At 47.4% G+C, this 24,497-nt stretch overlaps 1 protein-coding gene across 2 annotated transcripts in view; it reads right to left on the reverse strand.

Moving 5' to 3' along the window:
* Nucleotides 1-24,497, reverse strand: part of si:dkey-92j12.5 (multiple PDZ domain protein) — a 52,955-nt gene that overhangs the window by 2,755 nt on the left and 25,703 nt on the right. Inside the window, exons 19-40 of one of the 2 annotated variants that reach the window (XM_061831131.1) lie at nt 24,180-24,291; nt 22,349-22,547; nt 17,714-17,926; nt 15,446-15,580; nt 10,816-10,993; nt 10,356-10,466; nt 9,145-9,210; nt 8,738-8,812; nt 8,221-8,290; nt 6,246-6,454; nt 5,597-5,688; nt 5,420-5,513; nt 3,936-3,998; nt 3,591-3,851; nt 3,333-3,416; nt 2,884-3,077; nt 1,276-1,423; nt 1,113-1,184; nt 893-1,016; nt 742-788; nt 480-602; nt 127-231 (exon numbers count right to left, since the gene is read on the reverse strand). In XM_061831131.1, coding sequence (XP_061687115.1) covers nt 127-231; nt 480-602; nt 742-788; nt 893-1,016; nt 1,113-1,184; nt 1,276-1,423; nt 2,884-3,077; nt 3,333-3,416; nt 3,591-3,851; nt 3,936-3,998; nt 5,420-5,513; nt 5,597-5,688; nt 6,246-6,454; nt 8,221-8,290; nt 8,738-8,812; nt 9,145-9,210; nt 10,356-10,466; nt 10,816-10,993; nt 15,446-15,580; nt 17,714-17,926; nt 22,349-22,547; nt 24,180-24,291 — 2,775 coding nt within the window. Of the gene's footprint in view, nt 1-126; nt 232-479; nt 603-741; nt 789-892; nt 1,017-1,112; nt 1,185-1,275; nt 1,424-2,883; nt 3,078-3,332; nt 3,417-3,590; nt 3,852-3,935; nt 3,999-5,419; nt 5,514-5,596; nt 5,689-6,245; nt 6,455-8,220; nt 8,291-8,671; nt 8,813-9,144; nt 9,211-10,355; nt 10,467-10,815; nt 10,994-15,445; nt 15,581-17,713; nt 17,927-22,348; nt 22,548-24,179; nt 24,292-24,497 lie in introns of both variants that reach the window. The other variant, XM_061831130.1, reaches the window with a different exon arrangement.

The following is a 24,497-nucleotide window of genomic DNA, read 5'->3' on the forward strand; positions in this document are numbered from 1 at the left end:
AGCACACATGGGCAAATGCAAAAGTTACGGACTTCTTTCCTTGTATCCTGGGTGAAAACGCTGCGCCTCTCCGGTCGCTGACTTTGAGACGTTTTGATGTCGTGGGCCGGTCAACGTTGGCAATACCTGCAGGGTGACGGCGCCGATGGCGTTCTTCAGCAAGACTCCGGCCTGGACGTGAGTCATTCCCTCCACGGAGACGCCGTTGATACTGAGGATCTTGTCTCCTAGCTGCAGGGGGACACAGCGTACACAAAAAAAAAAAAAAAAAATGCACCCTCGCGCTTTTTCGAGGACATTTCACCGGCTTTAAACTGGCAACCCTGCAAAGCACACGTCTAGTCAAGTGTTGCTTGAAATATTGGTCGATAGTCTGATGAATATGCACGATTAGCACCTCTGGCGAGAAACAAAGCTGGCAGGTGAGTGGACGGTGACAGATGTCTGTCCCCCGCAACATCATTTTTGCCCACACGCACCTTTAATTGCTGTGTTTTGGCAGCTGATCCGCTGGTATCCATGGTTGCGATAAAAAGAGGTACGTTGCCATGGGGACTGCCCACTCCTCCTGCTAAAGCGATGCCGAGGGAGTCACGTGGGCCCTGCGATCAGGCCACACACACGTTTGGTCGAGCGCACTATTTGCTGTCTTGTACTCGCTTAACCCCCAAATGGGTCTTAAGCTTCTCTTGCACACTCGAGGGCGCTCGCAAATATGAATCAATTAAAAGAGCCACTCACCTTTTGAAGAACAACTTTTCTGTAGTCAGGTTGGTCCTCGAATGCTGCTGGAGCAGAAAGTGAGCAGATTTTTCTTTCTACACTTTCATTCTTCCTTCTCTTTTAAGATATCATCATAATTGATTGTGTCAAGTTGGAATAGCGTACTCACTGCCGGTATCTGTTCTGTATTCTGTCTCCCTCTGTTGGCCGACAGAAGAACTGGATCCGCTCGAGGGTGCTAAGGTGGAACAGTCCGAGTCTTCGCTCTGGATAAAACACAACTTTGTGTACTCCTACGTTCACAAAGTAACATTGTTAAAATTATGCATGCGGGTAATGCGAACGCTGCAGCCAATCGGAACCTTGGTTCAGAATCATGAACAGTTTACCTGGTTCGGTTCCGGGTACTGCAATCCCGCTTTGAACCGAGCCACCTCCAGGTGGAACACGCCGCTGCAATTCTGTTACGCGAAAGCGAGCGATCCGCAAAGCCAGCATTGTTACGACGCCGTCGTAAGGACGCGACGTGCGCGAGTTTAAAACCCGCCTGACCTGCAGAAGCCTCGCCGCAAGGTCTTGCGATTCCCCGCGGACGTCCTCCCCGTTGATTGACAGAATCTGGTCACCTGGCAACAGCCTGCCGTCCAAATCCGTGACGCCTCCTTTGATGATATCTGACACAAAGATGCCGGTGTCATTACTGTTGGAGGAAAACAGAGGTCAGAACTGTGTCACTTGCGCACAAAATGAATACTGAAAGCTGGCTATTATATTTGCATCACGACACACTTATGTACATGAAGCACCATAAAAAAAAAAAAAAAAAAAATCAACACTTATCGTGAATTTTTTTCTTTTTTTTTTTTTTTTGCTTGTCAGCAGAACTGGATCTCCTGCCGCTACGGTTATTACAAGATGCTGCAGTGCATCCGAACGAACTGGCTTTAAAAGGGTCTTGGGCGGCACGGTGTGTTAGCCTCGCGGTTCTGAGGTCCTGGGTTCAATTCCGAACCCGCCTGTGTGGAGTTTGCATGTTCTACCCGTGCCTGCGTGGGTTTTCTCCGGGTACTCCGGTTTCCTCCCACATCCCCAAAACACGCAACATTAATCGGACAGTGTAAAATTGCCCCTAGGTCTGATTGTGAGTCCGACTATTTGTCTCAATGTGCCCTGCGATTGGCTGGCGACCAGTTCAGCGTGTACCCCGCCTCGTGCTCGTCGACAACTGGGATTGGCTCCATCACTCCCTTGTGAGGATAAGCAGCTTAGAAAATGGATGGATGAAATTGGTCCTAAAATGTGATCCAGTCACATTAGTTTCTTAAACTAATAGCACACAAACAATGAAATGTTTCCAACTTTTTTCCCTTTTTTTGTCTAAACTAAACCCAACACAAATGTCGACCTTTGGATGTAGTAATTGGCGACGCCATCTTTGTCAGAAATAAGCTCAACCAAACGTTTGCTGCTGTCGGCTGGTAGGTAGAGACCTAAAAACAGTATGAACAGATTATCTGTCTCGTTTTGCCTTAAATATGTACATTAAAATGTTACCACAGATAGTCCAATTCAAACTTAATTCTTCTTAACCAAAATGAACAATGAATGAATTGCATCGGAATTTGATATTTTGTTCATGGTACAAAGAAAGATGAATGCGGGAAGATGAGAGCGCAGGAGTAGAAAGTTTGTCTCCACGTTGAAAGACGTGGATCCGTTCCGCACCTTGACAGCTTTATCAATACTGATCTCGGGTCACAGCCGTCGTTCATCACATCACACGCGACATAATCGGGCGACTCATAAACCAGAAAAAAAAAAAAAATAACATAACCTCATCCATCAAACTGCAAGCATCAACGTGAAAACTTCCTCCACCTGCCTTCTGGGATCGATAAACTCGCTGTCAAAGGTGAGAAACTATTTCAGACGAGAAAACGTGTCCAAATATCTCCAAGCCGCCGTTTCAAACTAAAAACGTACGATCGTTTTTGATGCTCAACGCACATTAAATGGAATGAACTAAATTTCAGATTAGAATGGAAGATGAAATGAAACACCATTGAAAGTGTATCAAAATGTAAATGACTAATTAACGATCGATCGCATACGTTGACCGGAGCTCGTTCAGCGAGGCGGCGCGATAACCGACGGGCGCACCTTTTACCCACAGTGGTGAAGCCCACGCCTTTGACAGGATGAGGCCTGAGGACAAGAGCGAAGACGTCCCAGAGGTCCTCCTCCCTGTAGGCCGCCCGGGGGCGGAAGACGCGCAGCCCCACGCGTTGGGCGGCGAGTCTCAGCACCCCGATGGCCTCGTCGTGAGTGGCCTGCCTCAGGTCGATCCCGTTGACCTGAAGCAAAGAGACGGGAGCCACGCGGGACTGGGAAATGCGTTTGGATCGTCGTCACCTACAAAACTCAAACACGATCACCGGGAACTAATGCGGCACAAAACGCGTTCACATTCCGGAATTAGAAGTCTTCATTCCGGACCAAAAAAAAAAAAAAAAAGTCACATTTGTGCAAGATGCATTTCACTTCAGTTAAGGGAATTTTTTTCAAACCTTAGCTGACTTTCAAGTACAAGAAATAATTGTTGACTGTACCTCAAATATCTGGTCGCCAGCCTGCAGCCGACCGTCTCTCTGCGCTGCTCCTCCGTCATTCACCTCGTGGATAATTACTGACCCCTAGTGGATGAAATTCGGAAGATACTCTCACTAATTTAGTGCAATTGGATCTCGTTAAACCCAGACAGATGTTAGTCTCTGTTATTAAGGAGAGAGAAAAAAAGGAACCCTTTTTTTTTAAATAAAAAAAATAAAAAAAAAGGTGACACCTCAATGATTAATTTTCACTCTCACCAGCAGAGTGTCACATCCGCCAACGATGCTGAGACCCAGGCCGACGTTCCCTTTAACGATCTCAACGGCGGTTTCTCTGCCGGCCTCGATGGGGCACCTGAGAGGGTCCGAGGCCCGGGCGGAGGCCGGCCGATCCGAACGCCGCTCGGCCGCGGAGGAGGATGATTCCGGAATGGGCGACGCCGCGCGACCAGGCTTTGACGAGGAGGACGAACCGGACGGACTCGCCTCAGGGCGGCCGCCAGAGGCGTTGACGGCGGCCTGGCGGAGGAGGACCAGGAGACGACTAAGCTGTCAACAACGACATCGACTTGATGAAATCCTCCGACGAGGGAAGCTCTGCACCTCCTCCGCACTCGGTCGGGCCGCGGCCTCGTCGTTCGCCGCTTTGCCGTCTCGCCGGCCGTCCTGCGAGCAGAGTTCGGAGCGTTGGAGAAAAATGGCATTCGTACGTGAGTTCACGTCACACAGGAGTGACATTAAAATTCAAACACCCTCTGGCCAAACATCGCAACTCGCTAAGTTGCCTAAGGCCCGGCATAAAAGCCGCTCAGTGCATGATGACATCACGAGCGGAGCACAGCAAGGAGAACCTCGAGGTTACGCTTGATAGGATTTGGACGAGGAGTCGCAAGGGAGTCCTCTCATCACGCGAAGCTCTACAATTGCATACAGTGAGCACTGACGCGGCTGTCATCATGCGATTGCGTTGGGACGCCCTGCGGCGAGATCAAATAGACATTTGGCAATAAAAGCGTCTTTCGACAAGACTTTCTTCGGTCACCTGTGAGGTCTCGGGTCACGGACGTGGGACCCGAGAGAGAGTACTTCCAAAACTGGAACAGAAAAACCTTTTGGATGCGTCAGCCGATGGCGCCGACAGCTTGAGCTTTAGTATCGGTTTAGTTATTAAATATTGAAGTTATAATACATCTGGTCGCTTTTTTTCAACGTGAACTTTAATTCGGGGCCAAGACACGGGGGCCAGATCATCTTACGAGGCCCCCAAAAGCAAACATTAATTGCCAACTTCCCTGATTTGGACCAAAATTCCAGATTCTCATAATAAAAAAGAATAACGTGAAGATATTGTGTTTTACTTTTCATTTGCCATTATCCTTGTCATCTGATTTCAAAACTAAGTTATCTCGAAACTTGTTGCGTAATGGTAATAATATAATCCGGTGATTAAAAATGTATACGGTTTCGCCGTTCTAACGGCCCTCGCGGGGGAAATCATAACTACGATGCGGCTTGGGACAAAAAATGAGTTTGACAACCCTGCCCGAAGGCCTCGGATGTCCGGACCACGGAACCGATTATCGTTCCCAGGCTGATGTTTCCATATGGAAAGGGACATAATGACACAAACAAATCTGATTTGGCTCCGCTGTGCTGGCCTACTTGGTCGGCCTTGTTTAGCTCACTTTGGCGTGGCTGAATGCAAAAGTCGAAATACGGTGGCCAAAATGGGTCAACAAGGCTTTTGCACTGACTGTTGGGCCCGCTGAGTGCTAATGAGTGGTGATGGCGTGTCGTTAGCGTTTTGGTTGAAGCTACCTTTTATTGCTGTGATTTCATCCTTGACAGGCATTTCACAAAGTCTTTCGTGTGCATTTAGCCCCATCGGGGCAGAATCCACAAAAAGCTCACACCAGGAGTGACAGATTCAAGTCGAGCGCTTTGCAATTAAGTCCCAATTGCGATGGCAGTGCCTTGCCCATGAACGTGTCAATTTTAACTTTCACGGTCTTAACTGGCCAACAATATGTCAGCTATTTAATTACGTGAGCCAAATAAAGTTAAGCATAATAACGAAGTCACCACACCTGCGACGGGTCGAAATTCTGCGCGTCATTCGAGATTCCTTTGCAAACTCCAGAGTCGGCCTTGCTGTGGGACCTTTTCCCCTCCGTTTTGTTCCTGTGGAAGCAAGATGCAGCATAATTGAATACGGTGGTCGGATCAATACTGTACGCCGCTCGGAGAGGTTTGAGGGGCCTCACCTGATGAGAACGATCTTGACTTTCGAAGGCGCGTTGTCGATGATGGCCGAGGCGTTCTGGTGACTGCGTCCATACAAGATCTGACCGTTGATCTATAAATCAAAACAGCCGGTTGTGTACTTTTCCCCATCCATCACCAAAAGAATCTGTTTTCTGTCATCTCCTTCTACTTTTTCCTGTCAGTCATTCGCTTCCTTCCTTCTTTTCCTCAATCACTCACTGCAAGAATTCCGAATGGCAAACAATCGCTCAAGAAGTCATTTTCTTCTTCGAAGTCCACGTGTGCCCGTCTTCGAGATGTGCACAGTAGGCGGATCTTCTCAAGGTCGTACAAATTGGAAATTTCGTGAAAAGTTTCAACTTTCCCCGTTGATGACATCACAGGAGATGTCTGCATATCGCGCAAAGCCTCAGCGTGTGTCGCAAGACCTCGGTCCACAGCACTCCAGGAATAAATCACAAGTATTTGGCTTTTTCTTTAACTTTTGGGCCACTTGCATGATTAGAGTACAAGCAAGATATCGGCAAATCGGGACCGAACCCCCCCCCAAAAAAAATTGATGCTGACCAGTTTCTTGAAACGGATTCATGTTCCAGCTCGGAGTTTCCACTCTATTGGTTTTTTTGCAACGCCACCACCGTTTCTTACCTCCAGTAGTTCATCGCCCGCCCGTATTCGGCCATCTAAGCCAGCAGGTCCTCGCGGGTCCACGTCCTCCACGTAGACATTCATGCGGGCCCTGGAACCTTCCTTATTGCCCGCGAGGCGGATTCCCAAACTCTGCTCTGCCGTGTGCTTCTCCAGCTCAATCATATGGAGCCTCCCCGACAGGCTGCCATAACGCTGAAGCATCTTTTCTGAAGAGTGGAAAGACAGCATGAGCGAAGGAAAAAAAAAAAAAGAGACATTGTTAGGAGAAGAGTAGACAATGGTGGAGCTCAAAAAGTGAAGCAAGGTGGAGGTAATGAGTGACACTTCACGTGGAGAGGAAGCGGCACACTCCAGAGGTGCTTGCGTGGGTGCGTGTTGCGGCAATTTGTCTGGAGGGGATGATGTCAGACGTGCTGTCAGAAAGCTGAAAGATGGCTGCGTTGCCATGCAGAATGCACACAGCAACGATGACAAATGTGCGCGCTTGCCGTGCGAGAGACGCACGTTTGTGCACTTCATCATCGCGTACCGGACACGCCGGCGTGGACGCTCGATCATATATGGATTTACCCTCGCCTTTAGGATGTTTCATTCAACGGAGTTTAAGTGCAAAACTCAACTGTCTGCTTCATTTGCTTCTATTCGAAATGAGCTGCTATCTGAATACTTGGTAGATTGTGTACAGGTGGGGAAAAACTCACAATGGTGCGCATGCATGTAGTGTTTCGTCGACCGGCCCGGCATGCGCATTTCATATTTGCAGTCAACGAGGATCGTTCTCACGGCACCGGCAACTTGATATTGGAATTCTCGAAAAGCACAAGTCTGGTGTGGCGGAGGAACATGTGAGAAGAGTACAGGACATGTACGAGGGCAGCAGAACAGCCGTGAGATGTGCCGGAGGTGTGTCAGAAGAATTCAAGGTGGAGGTGGGACTGCATCAGGGCTCCGCGCTGAGCCCCTTCCTGTTTGCGGTAGTAGTGGATAGGCTGACAGATGACGTCAGATTGGAATCCCCTTGGACTACAATGTTTGCAGATGATATTGTGATCTGCAGTGAACGCAGGGAGCAGTTAGAAAGGATGGAGGCACGAACTGGAAAGGAGAGGAATGAGGATGAGCTGAAGTCAAACAGAATATATGTGCGTGAATGAGAGGGGTGGGGGGGGGGAGCGTGAGGCTACAGGGAGAAGAGATGGCGAGGGTGGACGACTTCAAATACTTGGGGTCAACAATGCAGAGCAATGGTGAGTGTGGTAAAGAAGCGAAGAAACGGGTCCGAGCGAAGTGGAACAGTCGGCGGAAGGTGTCTGGTGTTCTATGTGACAGAAGAGACTCCGCTAGGATGAAGGGCAAAGTTTATAAAACGGCGGTGAGGCCGGCCACGATGTACGGATTAGAGACGGTGGACAGGAAGCAGAACTGGAGGTGGCGGAAATGAAGACGTTGAGGTTCTCGCTCGGAGTGAGGAGGTTGGATGGGACTAGAAATGAGCTCATTAGAGGGACAGCCCAAGTTGGATGTTTTGGAGACGAGGTTCGAGAGAGAGAGCAGACTTCGATGGTTTGGACGTGTCCAGGGGCGAGAGAGTCTGAGGATGGAGCCGTCAAGGAAGGGAGAGCAAAGACAAGGTCGAAGGATGTTGTGAGGGAGGACATGAGGACAGTTGGGATTAGAGAGGAGGATGCACGAGATAGGCTGAGATGGGTAAAAAGCTGACACGCCGTGGCGACCCCTAACGGGACAAGCCGAAAGAAAAAGAAGAAGAAAAAGCACGGCCAGGCACAGACAGAGTGGATGGACGGACTAAAAGTCAGACAGACACCCTGACGACATCGGCTAGAAAATGTTACCAGAAGAGCGCAAAAGGACGTCACGTTTTCTTTGTCCCAATGCTTCCGTCCATGTAATTGACATGCCACGCGTGTGCTTTGCGTGAGCCGTGTACGTGACCCGAGCAAAGTTAGCTTACTTGTGGCGGCGTTGTCCACATCGTCAGCGGGGCTTCGCCGAGCTGCTCGATCGGAAGTCTGCTGAGGCACCTTGGGAGAGGTTTTGCATTATTGAACAGGCTGTTGGAGACGCCTCGGGGGATTCTGGAGGCGCGAGTTGGGCCCGTTCGGCGTGCTTGAGGGAGGAAAACTGACGCCCAGGATGCATTCATGTGCGCTATTTCAATGCGGGCTATAAATAACATGAAAGATGACCAAAATCGTGCATCACTTTTTGAACAGCATTTACAAATGCATGCAGACTTACATCAAAAGAGCCCACTGTTTATTCTAGCGCGTTATGAATCTCCATCAAAGAGCGAAAAACAAAGGGTTGAAACAAACAAGGGAGCTACGAGGGACTTTGAACAACAAGGCCTCGCTCCACAAATATGGACGTTCATTAAAAATTGGCCCGGCGCAGATGCTCACGCGGAGACGCTTTTCTTCGGCCTCCTGATTCTCCCCGACGACGCCCGCGCCAAACCAGGTACCGACCTTAAATGGAGCAGGAGCGAATGGGTCGGAAGGGGGGGGGCTAGGGGCCGGACCGCTAAGATGCTGCTGCACTTCCTATCGCCGTGAGGGGAAACACAGACACCAAACTTCAAATAGTGCATCATCGCCGTTAAAAAAAAAAAGATGAACAACAACCCTCCACTTGTCAGAAATGCCATGTAGGAGTGGATGACTCATCACTATACAGTACACAAGTCTCAATCCAGCCCGGTCCGGCTCCAGTGTAGGAGGAGAAACATTACATCACAGCCCGCCTCGAAAAGTCGTGGTGGACTACTTCAAAGATCACAAAATTAGCTCCTTTCCAAACTTTTTTTCTTTTCTTTTCTCCAATACAATCTTAAAGACATAGCAAATATCATGACTCTGGCAAACAATGTTCTCACCTGGCTATTGTGCGACTCGGTCGGCAAGATTGGAGTTTGTCTTTCATGGGTGGGAAGCGCAGGGGTCTATAAAAAAAAAAAACAACAACAACAAAAAAAAAAAAAAAACACACTGTGGAGAGGTAGACGTAGCCACGTGTCGTCGCTTTGGTGAGAAAACCTCTAAGAATTGTGGGAGGAAGTGGAAGTGGTAAACGTCAAGTGTTTTTTTTTTTTGTGTGTAATTATTCTGTTATTAACTGTGCAAAGACCACACATGGTTGTTACTATACAAGTATTACCTTCCTTGAAGGCAAAATAAATCAATAAATAAAGGCATTCAGAGCAATACAAAAATATTACGATATATATGCTTGGAAAATGGATGGATGTTTATCTATTTTTAAATCAGGAGTACAAGTATTCAGTCAGAAATGATGAATACATTTATTTTTATTTCTCTCTCGTCTGATGCAATATCCAAATATATTTCCCCAGTGATTCTTGTTCAAAGAAACAGCACGTATACAAAATATATACAGCGGTAGACCTAAGTTTTCATTTAAAAAAATGAAACAGATGAGAAGTTTTATGCCCAAAAATGATACTTTACATTATTGTGAGCCACTCTGACAGTATGCACAGTTTGATTATTAATACTGCACTTATATAAATATAAATAAAGAAATCTATTAAAAAAGATTTCACAGAAAACCTGTATGGGAAATATTTGAAAAAAAAAAAAAGATCCTCAAGATTAAATGCAAATGTACGGAATTTTAAAGTAAAATACAACTGAACTGCACTCAGGCAGTGATTTTTTGGGGGAGGTACCACTAGAGGGAGCCTGCGTACCACCAGTGGCGGATGTATCGGAACAGAAATGTTGGCTTATAGCCCCCCCCCCCCATCCTCCCCCACCCTCTCGGAGAAAACTGAATTGGGTCAGCAACACACCAGGAACAGCTCCCCGTAAAACGCTGCCATTGCCAATATGTATAAATATTACAGATAAATGTGTACAAATGACAGGTTGAGATGACAGGCTGAAATATTAATAAGATAAATATGGATGAATGCAGGGAAATCCAGATATGTAGAGAATGAGAAATTAATGAAGCGGAGCCGCAAAGGGCTCCCTCGTGACGCGTGTTGCGTGCACTCAACGCTAAATAAATACTTCAAACCTGAACAGGAGGCAAGCAGTGCGTGAACCTGGAACTGAAGTCTACCTGTGCCGCACGCTGTCTGGACTGGACCAGAATTTGCACACAGTCTCCTGCCCTGCGGATCGCCTCCACCGCCTGCTCGTGGCTGGCATCGCGCAGGTCCACGCCGCAAACCTTTCGGCCGTCAAAACACAGAGTCGGTCGGTGTCAAGGAATACACCGAGGACGAGTTGGGCGTGCCATGACGAATGTTTGGATTTCATCAAAAATTTATTGATTGATGGTGTGAAATTTGACCAACACACCTTGCGTTTAATCATTTCTATGTTTATAAGTGTTAGAAAATGCAAAGCATCTCAACAGGTTCTGGTTCCAAAGTCCAAACTGCACATCAAGGCAAGCCCGAGCTTTCATTTTCATTTCAATCATATCAGCGGCAATCTCGAGTACCTGTACATATTTTGTCCATTCCATGCCTTGGGGCTAAAGCGTCTCACACACACACACACACACACACACATACCTCTAATATCCTGTCCCCGACCTGGACGGCGCCGTCGTGTGCTGCCGGGCTATCGGAACTGATGTGCTTGATGAAGATGCCCCGCATCATCTCGCCACCGCTCAGCCTCTGGCCCATGCCTTTGCCTCCCATAATGCTGATGCCAAGGGACTGGCCCGCCGCTCGGGTGAGCCGCACGCTACAATGACAGTAAAATACGCAGTACATACGCAACAGTACTCCGTGCGTATGAGGAAAAAAGCCACCAGGGGTATAGAGCTCGTGCACGTGACGTCACCGTTTTCACGGCGCCATATTGCAGGTCGAACAGAGCTGCTCGACATTGTGGGAGACTTTCAATCTTTACAATACCCGAGACCTGTTGTGCTGTTGGTTGTCACGACAGACGAGGCAGATATTCAAAGAGATTATTCTATGGAGCACCAGCTGAAAAGACCAGAAAAGATCGATGGATTTCGGCAATTAAATGGTGCTTGACAAAAATACGCACACGCCTGTGTAGCGATCATCACAATCAGATCGAAATTATTCTTCTCAATCTCAAATGACCAAAAAGTATTTATAATGCCAAGTTGGCTCATTTGAGAGCAATATGTATTTAAAAAAAAAAAGTCTGTCGCAGAGGTTTACGGAGGTTAACGTGTGGCCGCGATCGCTTCCGTGGAGACGACTCTCGTCCTATTTTTTTTTTTTTTCAATCATAGTTAATGAATGCGAGTTTGTGCAAAACCAGGGGTCATTTATTTCAATATTGGTATTTGTATTGAATACGAGCTGAAAAAAAATCGATGGATTACGGCAAAGGTTTAACGCTTCCGTGTTCACGAGCCAAAAACCCGTAACTATGTGGGATTTATTCCTGATTGAGAACAAATCCAGCAACAAAGTATTCGCATGCGTCCAGACTTTTCTACGCTTTTAAACTCTTCCATGTATATCTCGACGACTTACTGACCAGATCCACGTGTAGATCCAGTTGTCCAAGACAAGCGGAAGCGAATTAACAGTCCACTTTCATATCGACAAAAATATCGACTTCGGCATTAAATACGGGTCCTCTATGCCGAGTTGATCTAATTTTTCCACATATCTTTGCTTATTTTCACCTTCTAAATGTCTAACGGTATGGGACAAGACTCTGAGCCTCGTGCTATAGGACATATTTTCGTGTCGTCTCCAAACGACTTAGCATCGCGCAATCCTTAGCTTGACCGGCAATATGGCGACGTAAACAAAAGTCACGTGATTTGATGACGTAGGTGCACGAGCTTGATAGTGATGTTGGAAAACCCTGCAGGAGATTGTCCAAATTTACCAAAATCAAATTCAAGTCCATGAACATAAAGCCACGTTATTATTTCATTTGACAGCGTTAAATATGTTCACATGAAAGAAAAACATACACTTTTATGTTGAGGTGCTCTAGTTTTAAGCCCATACGTTACACAATGGAAACCCGAAAAAGTTGACTTTTTTTGACTCCGTCGTCTCCCGCAGCACACAATGGAGGCAAAATGTACCAATTCTCTTCTCATCATAACACAATTTTAGCTTTATTTTACCTTCTGTTAAGAATCAAAGCTTTGTGTGAGAGAGTAAGAGAAAGAGAACCATGGTGTCTATCTACTGAATGGGAAGAGATGAGCACTTTGCAGTAGCATACAGAGTTCAATGGCGCGCTCCGTCACCGCATCTGGTAACAAGGCCCGAGGCGGAATTATACACTCTGTCCAGCTTTCTAAGGTTCTGATCCGGTGCATGAGTGGCAAGTAAGTCACCATAATCTAGCGGTCGACTCCCAAACTGAAGTGAAAAGAAAGCGACTTTAAGTCCCAATCTCGGAAAAATCTGATCCGTGCGCGGCTTAAATGTTAGGTTCTCATCAACTGGGATGCTTCAGTACTTGAACGTTTCGCGGAGATCTGCTGGAAATCTTTTCCTGCTAGAGAAAAACTGATATTCTGACTTGTCAGCATTTAAGATGAAGGCTAAAACGAGTAAGGCGGGACTGAAAAATCACAAAGGTAGATTGCAAAAACTCCATAGTTTGCTCGACACAAATTTATGAGAAATGGGGAGCAGCATTTGACAGAAATCATTTATATAAATGGAGAAAAGTAGAAGTCCCAACATTGAACCTTGGGGTACACCCTTGAGTGCAAGGAGGAAAGTGGATGGAAAAAAAACAAACAGTTAACTGGACAAACTAGGGTCAGGTAATATGAGAACCATGAAACAGTCAGCTCATGTGAAGACACTTAATGCCTTGCTCAAGTGCGTCGTATTTCTCGTAGTACTCCGCCTCAGTGACATTGGAGGAAACGTTAAGGATGGCAGTCAAAGTGTCGTTTCTTGCTACAGGCTGACTGACGTGCAGAGAGCAGAACAAATTTGAGTCATTGTTCCGCTGCTCACTTCACTATTTCGGTTCTCAAGAACTTTTGTCTAAAAACAGAACTTTGGAATTGGCCTGCAGTTGTTAAGAGACGATGGATCGCCCACTTTTAACGGAGGGAGAACGCGCGCCAATTTCCACATCAGGGAAATCTTATTGAATGTCGTGGTGAGATTAAAAATGTAATTTAAAGGTTCAGCAAAATATATATCAGCGCCTGCCTTAAAAAAAAAAAAAAAAAAAAAACTGAAATGAGACTTCGACTTGTCAAAGCGTGCCGATTGATCAATTTTGAGATTCTTCGGAGCAATATTTCCGGGGACCTTCTTCCCCGGATGACACGTGACGCAATGTTGAACATGCAAAAAGAATTGTGCGTGTGTGTCGTCACATGACCTCTCGGCAGAGCTGAATTGGGTGTGAAGGTTCGACGCCCCCTTTTTTATCTCCACCCCCAAAAGAAAAGGCCAAATAAATCAAATGCGGTTCCCGCCTCTGATCTTTTGAATTCCCGCCTACATTTTTATTTGCATCCCCCGCATCTTAAAAGCAAACCTCGCTTCGCAATTTAGCTTAAAAAAAAAACCGAATGTTATATTTCGAGCGCTTTGTGAAAAATGGAAGCACTTTTGAAACCTTGAAAAGACGACATTAAAATTGAAGACCGCCGAGTGCGCGTGGGAACGCCACGGATGTCGCTCTTCGCCTGTCTGGCCGACGGAGGCTCGAAACAAAACTGTACGCCGAACGTTTACAGGAAGGAGAATTAATCCGGCGCTGGTTCTTTTTTTTTTTTTTTCTTTCCCTTTCAGCTCTCTGTATTCGCCGCCTTGGGCTGAGTCTTCCAGATTAAGTCAAAACAATAGGATATCATACCTGCCTAGGGGAGACGCACAAAAGCGCCTCTTTGCACACAGAGGCGCTTATGTGATTTATTCAAGTGGGATGCGGTCATAAATACCAGAAGCACAGCTTGAGACGGCCGTTCGTAATGTGTGTTTAGTCTGCTCGGTGCTTTCAACATCACCTCAACGCGCTGAAGAATCACCGCCATGAGGGGCGAATATCGGGGAAAAAATGAAATTGCATTCATCCGTCCGTCCGCTTTCTTTGACGCTTTTCCTCACGAGGGTCGCGGGGAGTGCTGGAGCCTATCCCGGCTGTCATAAAGCAGGAGGCGGGGGTACACCCGGAACTGGTCGCCAGGCGTTCGTAGGGCACATCGAGACAAACGGTCACACTCACAATCACACACAGGGGCAATTAATGCTGCGTGTATTTGGGATGTTGGAGGAAACCGGAGTGCCCACCCGGAGAAAAGCCACGCAGGCCCACCGGCGAATATGCAAACTCCGCACAGCTGGGTCCGGAATCAAACCCAGGACCTCAGAACTGTGAGGCCAAAGCTGTACCAGCTGATCCACCGTACCGCCACAGGTATAATAATGATTAGATATTATTTCATCATTCATCCATCCATTTTCTTAGCCGCTTATCCTCACGAGGGTCGCGGGAGTGCTGGAGCCCATGTCAACGGGGAGGACATGGGGTACACCCGGGACTGGTCGCCAGCCAATCGCAGGGCACATGGAGACAAACAGCCGCAATCACAATCACACCGACGGGGCGATTTAGTGTCCAGCTAATGTTGCATGTTTTCGGGATGTGGGAGGAAACCGGAGTGCCCACCCGGAGAAAAGCCACGCAGGCACGGGGAGAACATGCAAACTCCACACAGGGGGGGTCCGGGATCAAACCCAGGACCTCAGAACTTTGAAGTCAACCCTTTACAACCTGATCCGGACGGTATAATAATGATTAGATATTATTTCATTATTCATCCATCCATCCATCCATCCATTTTCTTGGCCACTTATCCTCACGAGGGTCGCGGGAGCGCTGGAGCCTATCCCAGTTGTCAACGGGGAGGAGGCGGCGTACACCCTGAACCGGTCGCCAGCCAATCGCAGGGCACATGGAGACAAACAGCCGCAATCACAATCACACCGACGGGGCGATTTAGTGTCCAGCTAATGTTGCATGTTTTCGGGATGTGGGAGGAAACCGGAGTGCCCACCCGGAGAAAAGCCACGCAGGCACGGGGAGAACATGCAAACTCCACACAGGCGGATCCGGGATGGAACCTGCGCCACCCTGCCGCCAAATTGCATTCATATGAACAGCAATTAACGGCAAGTAAGTAAACACACCAAGTCCCAAGACAGGTTCACTGACCTTCGAGGTGGATCCCAAGACACCAGGGGGCGACAGTGAAGGTCTTCGTCCGGCTCTTCATTGCCGCCCTCCTTTGACGGCACGCCGTTCTCTTCATCTCCAATTTGGGGAGGTCGACATTTTGGACGCCGACCACTGAGAGGGAACGTACCGGTAATTTAACAGCTGAAAAGTGAATTACTGTACTTTATACATCAGGGAAAGGAAGTCAATAATAATACTGGAACAAACTTTTTTTAAAGGTCAAGTTACCCGAAGGCACCGATGTCAAACTCGAGGCCCGGGGGCCAGATCCGGCCGGGCACATGCTTTTATGTGGCCCGCGATGCCAAATCCAGAGTGTCAATTTCAATTGTTCTTGTAAGAAAAAAAAAAAAAATTGTACCAAAATTTTAAACTATCATGCATCTTCTTCTTCTTCTTTTCCTTTCGGCTTGTCCTGTTCGGGGTCGCCACAGCGTGTCATCTTTATGCATCATAAATAATGCAGCAAGCAAAAACATGAATAGTTGAAAAACACATGAGCCTTGATTTCTGATTCCAAAAGTTGATCATAAATTGATGACGTTAATCCGATGAGATATGAATATTAGTATTGTTTCACAGTCATTTACGGCCCTTTGAGGGAAACCGGAACCGCAACGTGGCCCGCGAAAATGAGTTTGACGCCCCTGGCCGGAGGTCACAGTCATTTTTTCCAAAAAAATGTACGTTTTTATGGTAGACTGAAAAAACGTTAACACATAGAACAACGCATTTTAAAAACGTTCCATTCCGTTCTCCAAGCCGCTTATCCTCAAGGGCCGTAGGAACGCTGGAGCCGATCCCAGCCAACTTCGGACGAAAGACGGACTACGCCCTGAACTGGTCGCCAGTCAGTCGCAGGGCACATAGAAATGTCGTCGTTGAGCGGGATTCAAACCACGCTTCCTGCAGCAGTGTCAGGCGCGTGTACCACTACACCATTACTTTAAAGACTTTAAAATCATATCTGTGCAAAAACTGTATCGTATATTTTTAGGAATGAAAAGAGAATAATTTTAACAGATCATAACACAACAATACATAAGTAATGTGAATCATGAATATGAAAACTCAAGCTGTTGCGTTTAAAGACGGAAACACACAATTTGGTACTGATCGCAATTAGGAATATTTTGGTTTGGTTTTCTTTTGAATATATTCATGGGGGAGAGAAGAAATATGAACAACAAAAACCCAAGAAAATGCAGCGCTAAACCAAGTCCTGCCAAAAAGTATCTTCGGCGGGCACAGTACTTGAGATTCAAACGGTCCTTTAAATGCTCCATTTTCAGCCAGTGAGGTCACCGCGAGGGAGCGTATTTGTGTTTGCGAGACCGACTTTTCCCATGAATATATTTAACGCTGGAGGCCGGACTAAGCCTGTTGAGGTGAGCCGCGGACCTACGGACAGTTCGCTGCCGCCCGAGAAAGGCAGAACAATAGTTAAAATCGGGCTGAGAGGGGCGAGGGGTGAGGGCTGAGGATAGGATGGAGGGCGGAAGGAGTGAAAGAGAGAGAGAGAGAGAGAGAGAGAGAGAGAGGGATGTAAGAAAGAGGACAAAGACAAAGTATTTGAAATACGGCTGTGAAGAAAAGGCTGCGGAGAGAAATGGGAGCAAGGCAGGAGGTGGTGGGGGTGTCGGACGGAGGGATGGCGAGAGAGAGAGAGAGAGAGAGAGAGAGAGAGAGAGAGAGAGAGAGAGAAAACCAGTCTGGGAGACGGAGTGAAAGCGGGGACAGACACAAGCGAACAATTCATTTTCGCTGACAGTCAGCAATGAGATCCATAAGCGAACGGCTAAATATAACTCAAGATTCAACATGCAGGCGGAGAAAGAGAGAGAGAGAGAGAGAAAGAGAGAAAGAGAGAGAGAGAGAGAGAAGAGAGAGAGAGAGAGAACACGAGCCACAAAGGATGGAAAGGAGAAAATATGGACTGGAGACTTGGCACTAAGCATACTCGCGGATCGGGGTAATTAAAGTGTCAGATCATAACTCAGAGCATTAAGCGCGGGCGAGGCTGCCGGGAGAAAGTGAAGATGTGTGACGCGTTACACTCGTAAATCGCTAACGTGAACGCATTCAACCATTTGCATTCCCCGTAACGTATGGCTGCGCATTTCACGGCCTCTCCGCAGCAAACATATCAATACGTGATAGAAGGGCAGCCTCGCGCGGGCCGAGACGGCTTCACCCCGCGCCGAGCGTGAATCATCGGCCGGGGGCCGCCGAGGTCCACGTTACCTCCGGTCCGGAGCCGGACTCACGGCAGGGACCGCGGCCGCGCCTTCTGACGTTTGGCCCGGGGCCGCAGTCGGAGTTTGACACCGGACAGAAGATCTGGCCGGCGCCGTGTCCGCAGGCGGCGGAGGCGAGTCTTCTAGGATGGATGCCAGCGGGGGCAAACGCAGTCGGCTACGGTGGGCGTCCACCTGATGCGCCGGCACGTAATTTATGCTAGGAATGGAGGATGGCATGGAAAAAAAAAAATCAAACAAACGGGAACATACGTGACATAGATGGACTGCAAAAATAATAATAAAAGCATGAAAGTAAAAGGCGGCACGGTGGACCAGCTGGAAAGCGTTGGCCTCACAGTTCTGAGGTCCCGGGTTCAATCCCGGCCCCGTCTGTGTGGAGTTTGCATGTTCTCCCCCGTGCCTTCCTGCGTGGCTTTTCTACAGGTGGGAACATTAATTGGACGCTCTAAATTGCCCCGAGGTGTGATTGTGAGTGCGGCTGTTTGTCTCGATGTGCCCTGCGACTGGCTGGCGACCAGTTCGGGGTGTATCGGGGTGCCACCTGCCCGTTGACGGCTGGGATAGGCTTCAGGACACCCGTGACTCTTGTGAGGATAAGCGGCTAAGAAAATGGATGGATGGATGGATGGATGACAGTAAAACATAAGTAGTCTCGAGATAGGCGCAGTTTTTGGGTCTTGTTTGGGTTTGTTTGTGGCTGCAATATACGGACCATTCATCTACTGTCTGGTTTTCGTTTTATATCTCATCCATCCATTTTCTTAGCCACTTATCCTCACAAGGGTCGCAGGAGTGCTGGAGCCAATCCCAGCTGTCACCCTGAACTGAAAACCGGAGCGCCTGGAGATAAGCCACGCAGACACGGGGAGCACATCCAAACCCTAACCCACGCGGGGGCGGTGGGATTTGAACCCCGGTCCTCGGAACCGCGAGGCTAATGCTCTACAGCTGCGCCACCGTGCAGCCGCCATTTTGCATTTCATCTATATTAAACGTTTGACCTGAAACCTTGGCGGAGGACTTTTTGATATGGGATGTCGAGAAATTGCGCCACAACACTCGCTGAGTTGTTAACTTCCGCCGCGCAACCGAGTCGACGGCAGTCTTGAAAATGTTGGAAAAGCTCAACTTGTGCAAAGACGCACGATGTTGTTTTAACGCCAATGTCAAGGACGCATTAAGAGCTCCCCGCCCCCACGTTTCTCCCTTCTGTTGGAGTCGTCTGAACGGGCCAATTTCCTGCTCGCGCTCATGACGGCAGATTGAATCCGCGGCTCGCTAAACTGTTGTGACCGAGCCATGTGGACAGCCTGGCTCGTCTCGGCGCGAGCCCTTTTTTTAGAGTGACAAGCCCCCAGCCTTGCGTTTCTGTCTTCGCGGAAGGCTCATCTGCGTCCACTCCCTGCCGGCGGCGGCGGCGGCCTGTGTTTGTGTGCTCAACCGCCATTTCAAAAATGTTCCTTGATTCCGGGGAGCGGCGTTCAAGGTGAGATGAGAGATGAATTATTCAGAGATTTTTCTCTGAACGGGAAAAAGGGGGTTTTGGGGAGCTTAGAGCAACCAAAGGCTGCACAAGCGTGAGTGAGAGAGGTTGAAGGGAAAGCGCGACGGGGATGAGGAACATCTTCAACCACAACCACGAGAATTGATATTTAAAATGCGCCCTGGAGGACCGTTTAAACGTCGCCGTCCGCCGTGGCAACCTACGACGAAACGTGGTTTTCATAGAACGCTGAAATATTTCAGGTCTCTGTTCTCTTAAGCAGCGTATTTTTTTGCACTATAAGGCGCACCGCATGATAAGGCGCACCTTCAAGGAATTGCTTATTTTAAGACTTTTTTCATATATAAGGCGCACTGCACTATAAGGCGCACCTTCAACGAATTGCCTATTTTAAGACTTTTTTCATATATAAGGCGCACTGCACTATAAGGCGCACCTTCAATGAATTGCTTATTTTACGACTTTTTTCATATATAAGGCGCACCGCATTATAAGGCGCACCTTCAATGAATTGCCTATTTTAAGACCTTTTTTTTTTCATAAATAAGGCGCACCGCATCATAAGGCGCATAGAATAGACGCTAAAGTAGAGGTCGGGGTTACATTATGCATCCATTAGATGTAGCTGCGCTAAAGGCTCAATATCGATCCATATATAGGTCGCATCGCATTATAAGGCGCACCTTCAATGAATTGCTTATTTTAAGAATTTTTTCATATTTAAGGCGCACCGCATTATAAGGCGCACCTTCAATGAATGGCCTATTTTAAGACTTTTTTTTCATATATAAGGCGCACCGCATCATAAGGCGCATAGAATAGACGCTAAAGTAGAGGTCGGGGTTACATTATGCATCCATTAGATGTAGCTGCGCTAAAGGCTCAATATCGATCCATATATAGGTCGCATCGCATTATAAGGCGCACCTTCAATGAATTGCCTATTTTTAGACTTTTTTTCATATATAAGGCGCACCGCATTATAAGGCGCACCTTCAATGAATTGCTTATTTTAAGACTTTTTTCATATTTAAGGCGCACCGCATTATAAGGCGCACCTTCAATGAATGGCCTATTTTAAGACTTTTTTTTCATATATAAGGCGCACCGCATCATAAGGCGCATAGAATAGACGCTAAAGTAGAGGTCGGGGTTACATTATGCATCCATTAGATGTAGCTGCGCTAAAGGCTCAATATCGATCCATATATGGGTCGCATCGCATTATAAGGCGCACCTTCAACGAATTGCCTATTTTAAGACTTTTTTTTCATATATAAAGCGCACCACATTATAAGGCGCATAAAATAGACGCTAAAGTAGAGGCTGGGGTTACGTTATGCATTCATTAGATGGAGCTGCGCTAAAGGCTCAATATCGATCCATATATAAGGCGCACCGCTTTATAAGGCGCACCGTCAGCTTTTGAGAAAATTCAACACTTTTAGGTGTGCCTGATACTGCGGAAAATACGGTAGTTAATGTTTCGACTCTTTCTTTCTTTTCTAAAACGAATTTTGAACTATGACATGAAAAAGTCCATTAGAATCCAATCAGGCAGTTGTTTATTTTTCTCACGGTGGATTTTAATAATGAGAACAATCTGCGGTCCTCATTACTGGTTTGAAGCCAATTTACTGGCTTAACAGTAATACCTTATAAAAATAGGAACCCTTTTTTTTTTTTTTGCAGCTAAATCATTATATGTAATATTGAGGCACTTCACTCAGATGCACATTATTAAAGACAAATTTTATGCTTGTGAACTAAGAGTGGAAAAAAAAAAAATTTTCCTTACAGCATATTGCGTTACTGTATGATTTTGCAACTGTTTGTGAGAATTCCATAAAGCCTGTGGCAACGCCGGAAGACGCCGTAAAATGTTTACGACATTGACCGTGTTCAAACAGTCAAAGCTTCTTGGGGGAGGGGGCAATACGCAGTGTATGAGGTCATTTTATTGTGACCGGCGCTGAATGTCAGGATGTAACTCAAACAACTGAACGAGGAAGTCCGAGAGCAGAAAAACGGAGCGCTGAAAGAAAGTTCCTGCGACTGAAAGGAAGTCCAAGGTGGAACGCAAAGAGGCGTTTCCTGCTATGCAGATCTGAACTTTGTAGGGCAACGGTCAACTCGTATTGCTGCGTTTTCCACCTCAAAAATATTCCCCAACTTCAGACCTTTGCCCCAAATTCTGGTATTTGCTTCCTTTTCGGCAAAGGCATTGCGGTAATAATAGATGTGTGCTTTTCCTCTTTTTTTTTTTTTTTTTTTTTTTTTTGGGCTTATGAACCGTATGCTTGACTAAATTACAACTATGTAACGTACTTGGTGATTCCTCTCTTTGGAAACTGCGATAGAAATCACATTTATTTATTTGTTAAGCTTGGACTACATACTAAAGATGAGCGTCCAGTTGACGAGTTCGCTTTTTGAGAGCCGAATGCAAACGTGACAAGTTCAATGGGCGGGTTGCACGTGACGTCACGCTGGTTCATCCGGGTACTCGACCGCCATTGTTGCAGACAACCAGTCAGTCGTCCGTCGTCATCGTGCCAGAATTTTCTTGCGTCTACGGATGTGGAAATCGCGGGAAAACGGAGACATTGGGAAGCGATTTTTCCGCGTTCCAATGATTAGTTTGCGTGAAGGAGAAGACGCAGCTCGCAAATGTACGACGTGCAGATCTGAACGAGGCTCGAGTGCACAGGGCAAATGGTTCTGATCATTTTGTAAGCGGCAAGGATGTGGATTTCTAGTGTCCGGATAGTCCACCTCAGGGAAGTCTTTCAGATCCTTTGAAATACGCCGTCGTGCAGCGTATACGGATCGATATCTTCACAGAGTTTGATCTTCTGTTCGGGTCTAGCTTTGGCGACATCATCGAGCGAATTAAAGTAGGCAGAAAACGTCCGCCGCTCGCCGCTTACGCAAGGGTCTGTGAACGTTGCCATGGGGATGTCGTCTGCAACGCCTAGCTTGTCGGTAGAAATGGCGGCGATTATCAAGCGCCACAACCTCTTGCGAGATGCGAGGATTCCGCCCTCATTTGCGGACTTTTTGTGCAATGTTAAAAACCGCGCTGCATCTTATTGGCCCGGTCCTGCGCCTCACCTGAGCTCCGGCCCGATGACGGAGTGCCTCCGCAGCATCGAGCGGGCCGTGGCGTTGTTCAGGTCGGACGTACGTTCGCCGTTGATGGCCAAGATTGCGTCGCCCGCCCCGAGTCTGCCGTCTTGACCTACAGAGCCCCCGGGGGCCACGCTGCGCACCAGCATGCCCGAGCCATCCCGTATGGCACTCACCGACATCCCTGCCAACGGGGTGGGGGGGGGGGGGGGCACACGAGCACGAGCAAACACACACAGGTGAGTCGGGGGGGTCGGCTAAGGCGTCTTTGAGCACACGCCGAACAGACGGACAGTCGTCCAAACAGACACCTTGACGGCGGCATAATCAGCATGATCAAGACGGACAGTCGGAAGATTAGCGCACAAACGCGACGTTCACACCGCGTCAACCCTCGCACTCGCACTTGCGTCAAGAACACCCGCCCACACGCACACCCACCCACAGGGGTCATAGGTCACAGGTGACCGGCGGGGCAACACATGCCGGTTGGCACAAACACTTGAATGCGGCTCCGTCGGTCGGCGCGCTAGGCCGATTACACAAGTGGCTAAATAACGCACGCACGCACACACACACACATCTCGAGCTAACGCAATACACATCCACCACACTATGGTCGTACATAATTTGAAGCTGGTCAAAGAAATGACTGCTTAATTTTTTTTGATCAAATGAATATTTTATTATTTTGCACTCAAATTACAATACAATCATAGTGCACGGGATTACAAGCAGACAGCGAGGGAAGCTGACGGGACAAAACAGAAAACACATTTCAAAAGACAAAATCGTACATGATTCAAAATCGACACCAGTTGAATTACTTCCAAAACTGCTCAAAACTGAAGTGCTAGTGAGTTGATATTACATACAAGATGTCGAATATGGTTAAACTACCTCAGTCCAACTGTAACTAAACGGAAGTTGTTGATTTTTAATGAGCTATAGTGAAATTATTGCAAATCCGTCTACCTTCAAGCCATCGCTGGAAGCCACCATACAATAAATTCTGCAAACATAATTATCCTACTGTAAATGTTTGTCTCCAACAATGGCCAGACAACGCTAAGTCACAGGTTTTAATGCGAATAGCACCTAAAAATACATATCACACAAAAAGTGTTGCGTACGATAGGGCCACTATCCTGCAACCTCCCCCGCTAGATATGAATATTAATATAGAATGTCTTCTGACGAGATACAATGGATGCATTTAGCTATACATAGTTACACTGGAAATGTACATAATGCGGAATGTCTCGCAGTTATCAATCTCTGCGACGATATTGCCTTTTAAAAACACTTTGTGCGTGACATAAGGCGAGACGATGATTATTTTTCTTCTTCTTTGGTTTCGTGTCTTTTTGAGATGCTGACGCATTAAGAGAAGATCAGGAAGAAAATGCGGCCACGACCGCAGAATTGCAAGTTGAAGTTTTTGCGTTGACGGAGAACAATACGCACGTTTTTGTCCCGTCTTACGGCAATAAATCAATCATAATAAAAACGGAGTGTGGTTAGTATTTGTTCGTGAAGAGCGAGATCTCTTAAACAAGAGCAAAAATTACAGTCCTTCACGCAGGGACGAGCATATTTTTGGAGTTGTCACGTAACGTGTGGCACCATTAGCCTGGCGTGCCCAAATCCTCAAAACTGGACAATGCAGACGCAAAAAAAAAATCACGGACGACAACGCTTCACCGTTCCTCTTCGGGGCGGCCATCGTCGCCGCTGCCAATTATCGCCATGATGGCCATGCCTGCGATGTACACGCACCAAGACACCATCGCCATGAGTAAGACGGAGGACATACCAAGGCTACGGTTGCCCCGGACAACTGTGATTGTCTTCTCGAAGCTGGTACGCGGGGGCAGCGGGGGGGCAGCCTGCGCGCCGTCGTCTTCCATGAGGCCGAAGCGGGATTCCTGGAACACACAAATGCCATTCAGACAGCTTGCAAAAATCTACTGCGATCGGAACTAAACCTTCGAAGGAGAGTGACTGACAATTGTGTAAAAAAATCTCATCATTGTGATATTCAAAATGTGCCCGTACTTGTGTGTAAAATCGGACCGCTGGTATCTTGAAGAACCTTGAAAACGATTGCAATCGCCCATGCCGTGATTCACTG

The sequence above is a fragment of the Syngnathoides biaculeatus genome, chromosome 9 (genome assembly GCF_019802595.1).
Source record: "Syngnathoides biaculeatus isolate LvHL_M chromosome 9, ASM1980259v1, whole genome shotgun sequence".
Classification (NCBI taxonomy): domain Eukaryota; kingdom Metazoa; phylum Chordata; class Actinopteri; order Syngnathiformes; family Syngnathidae; genus Syngnathoides; species Syngnathoides biaculeatus.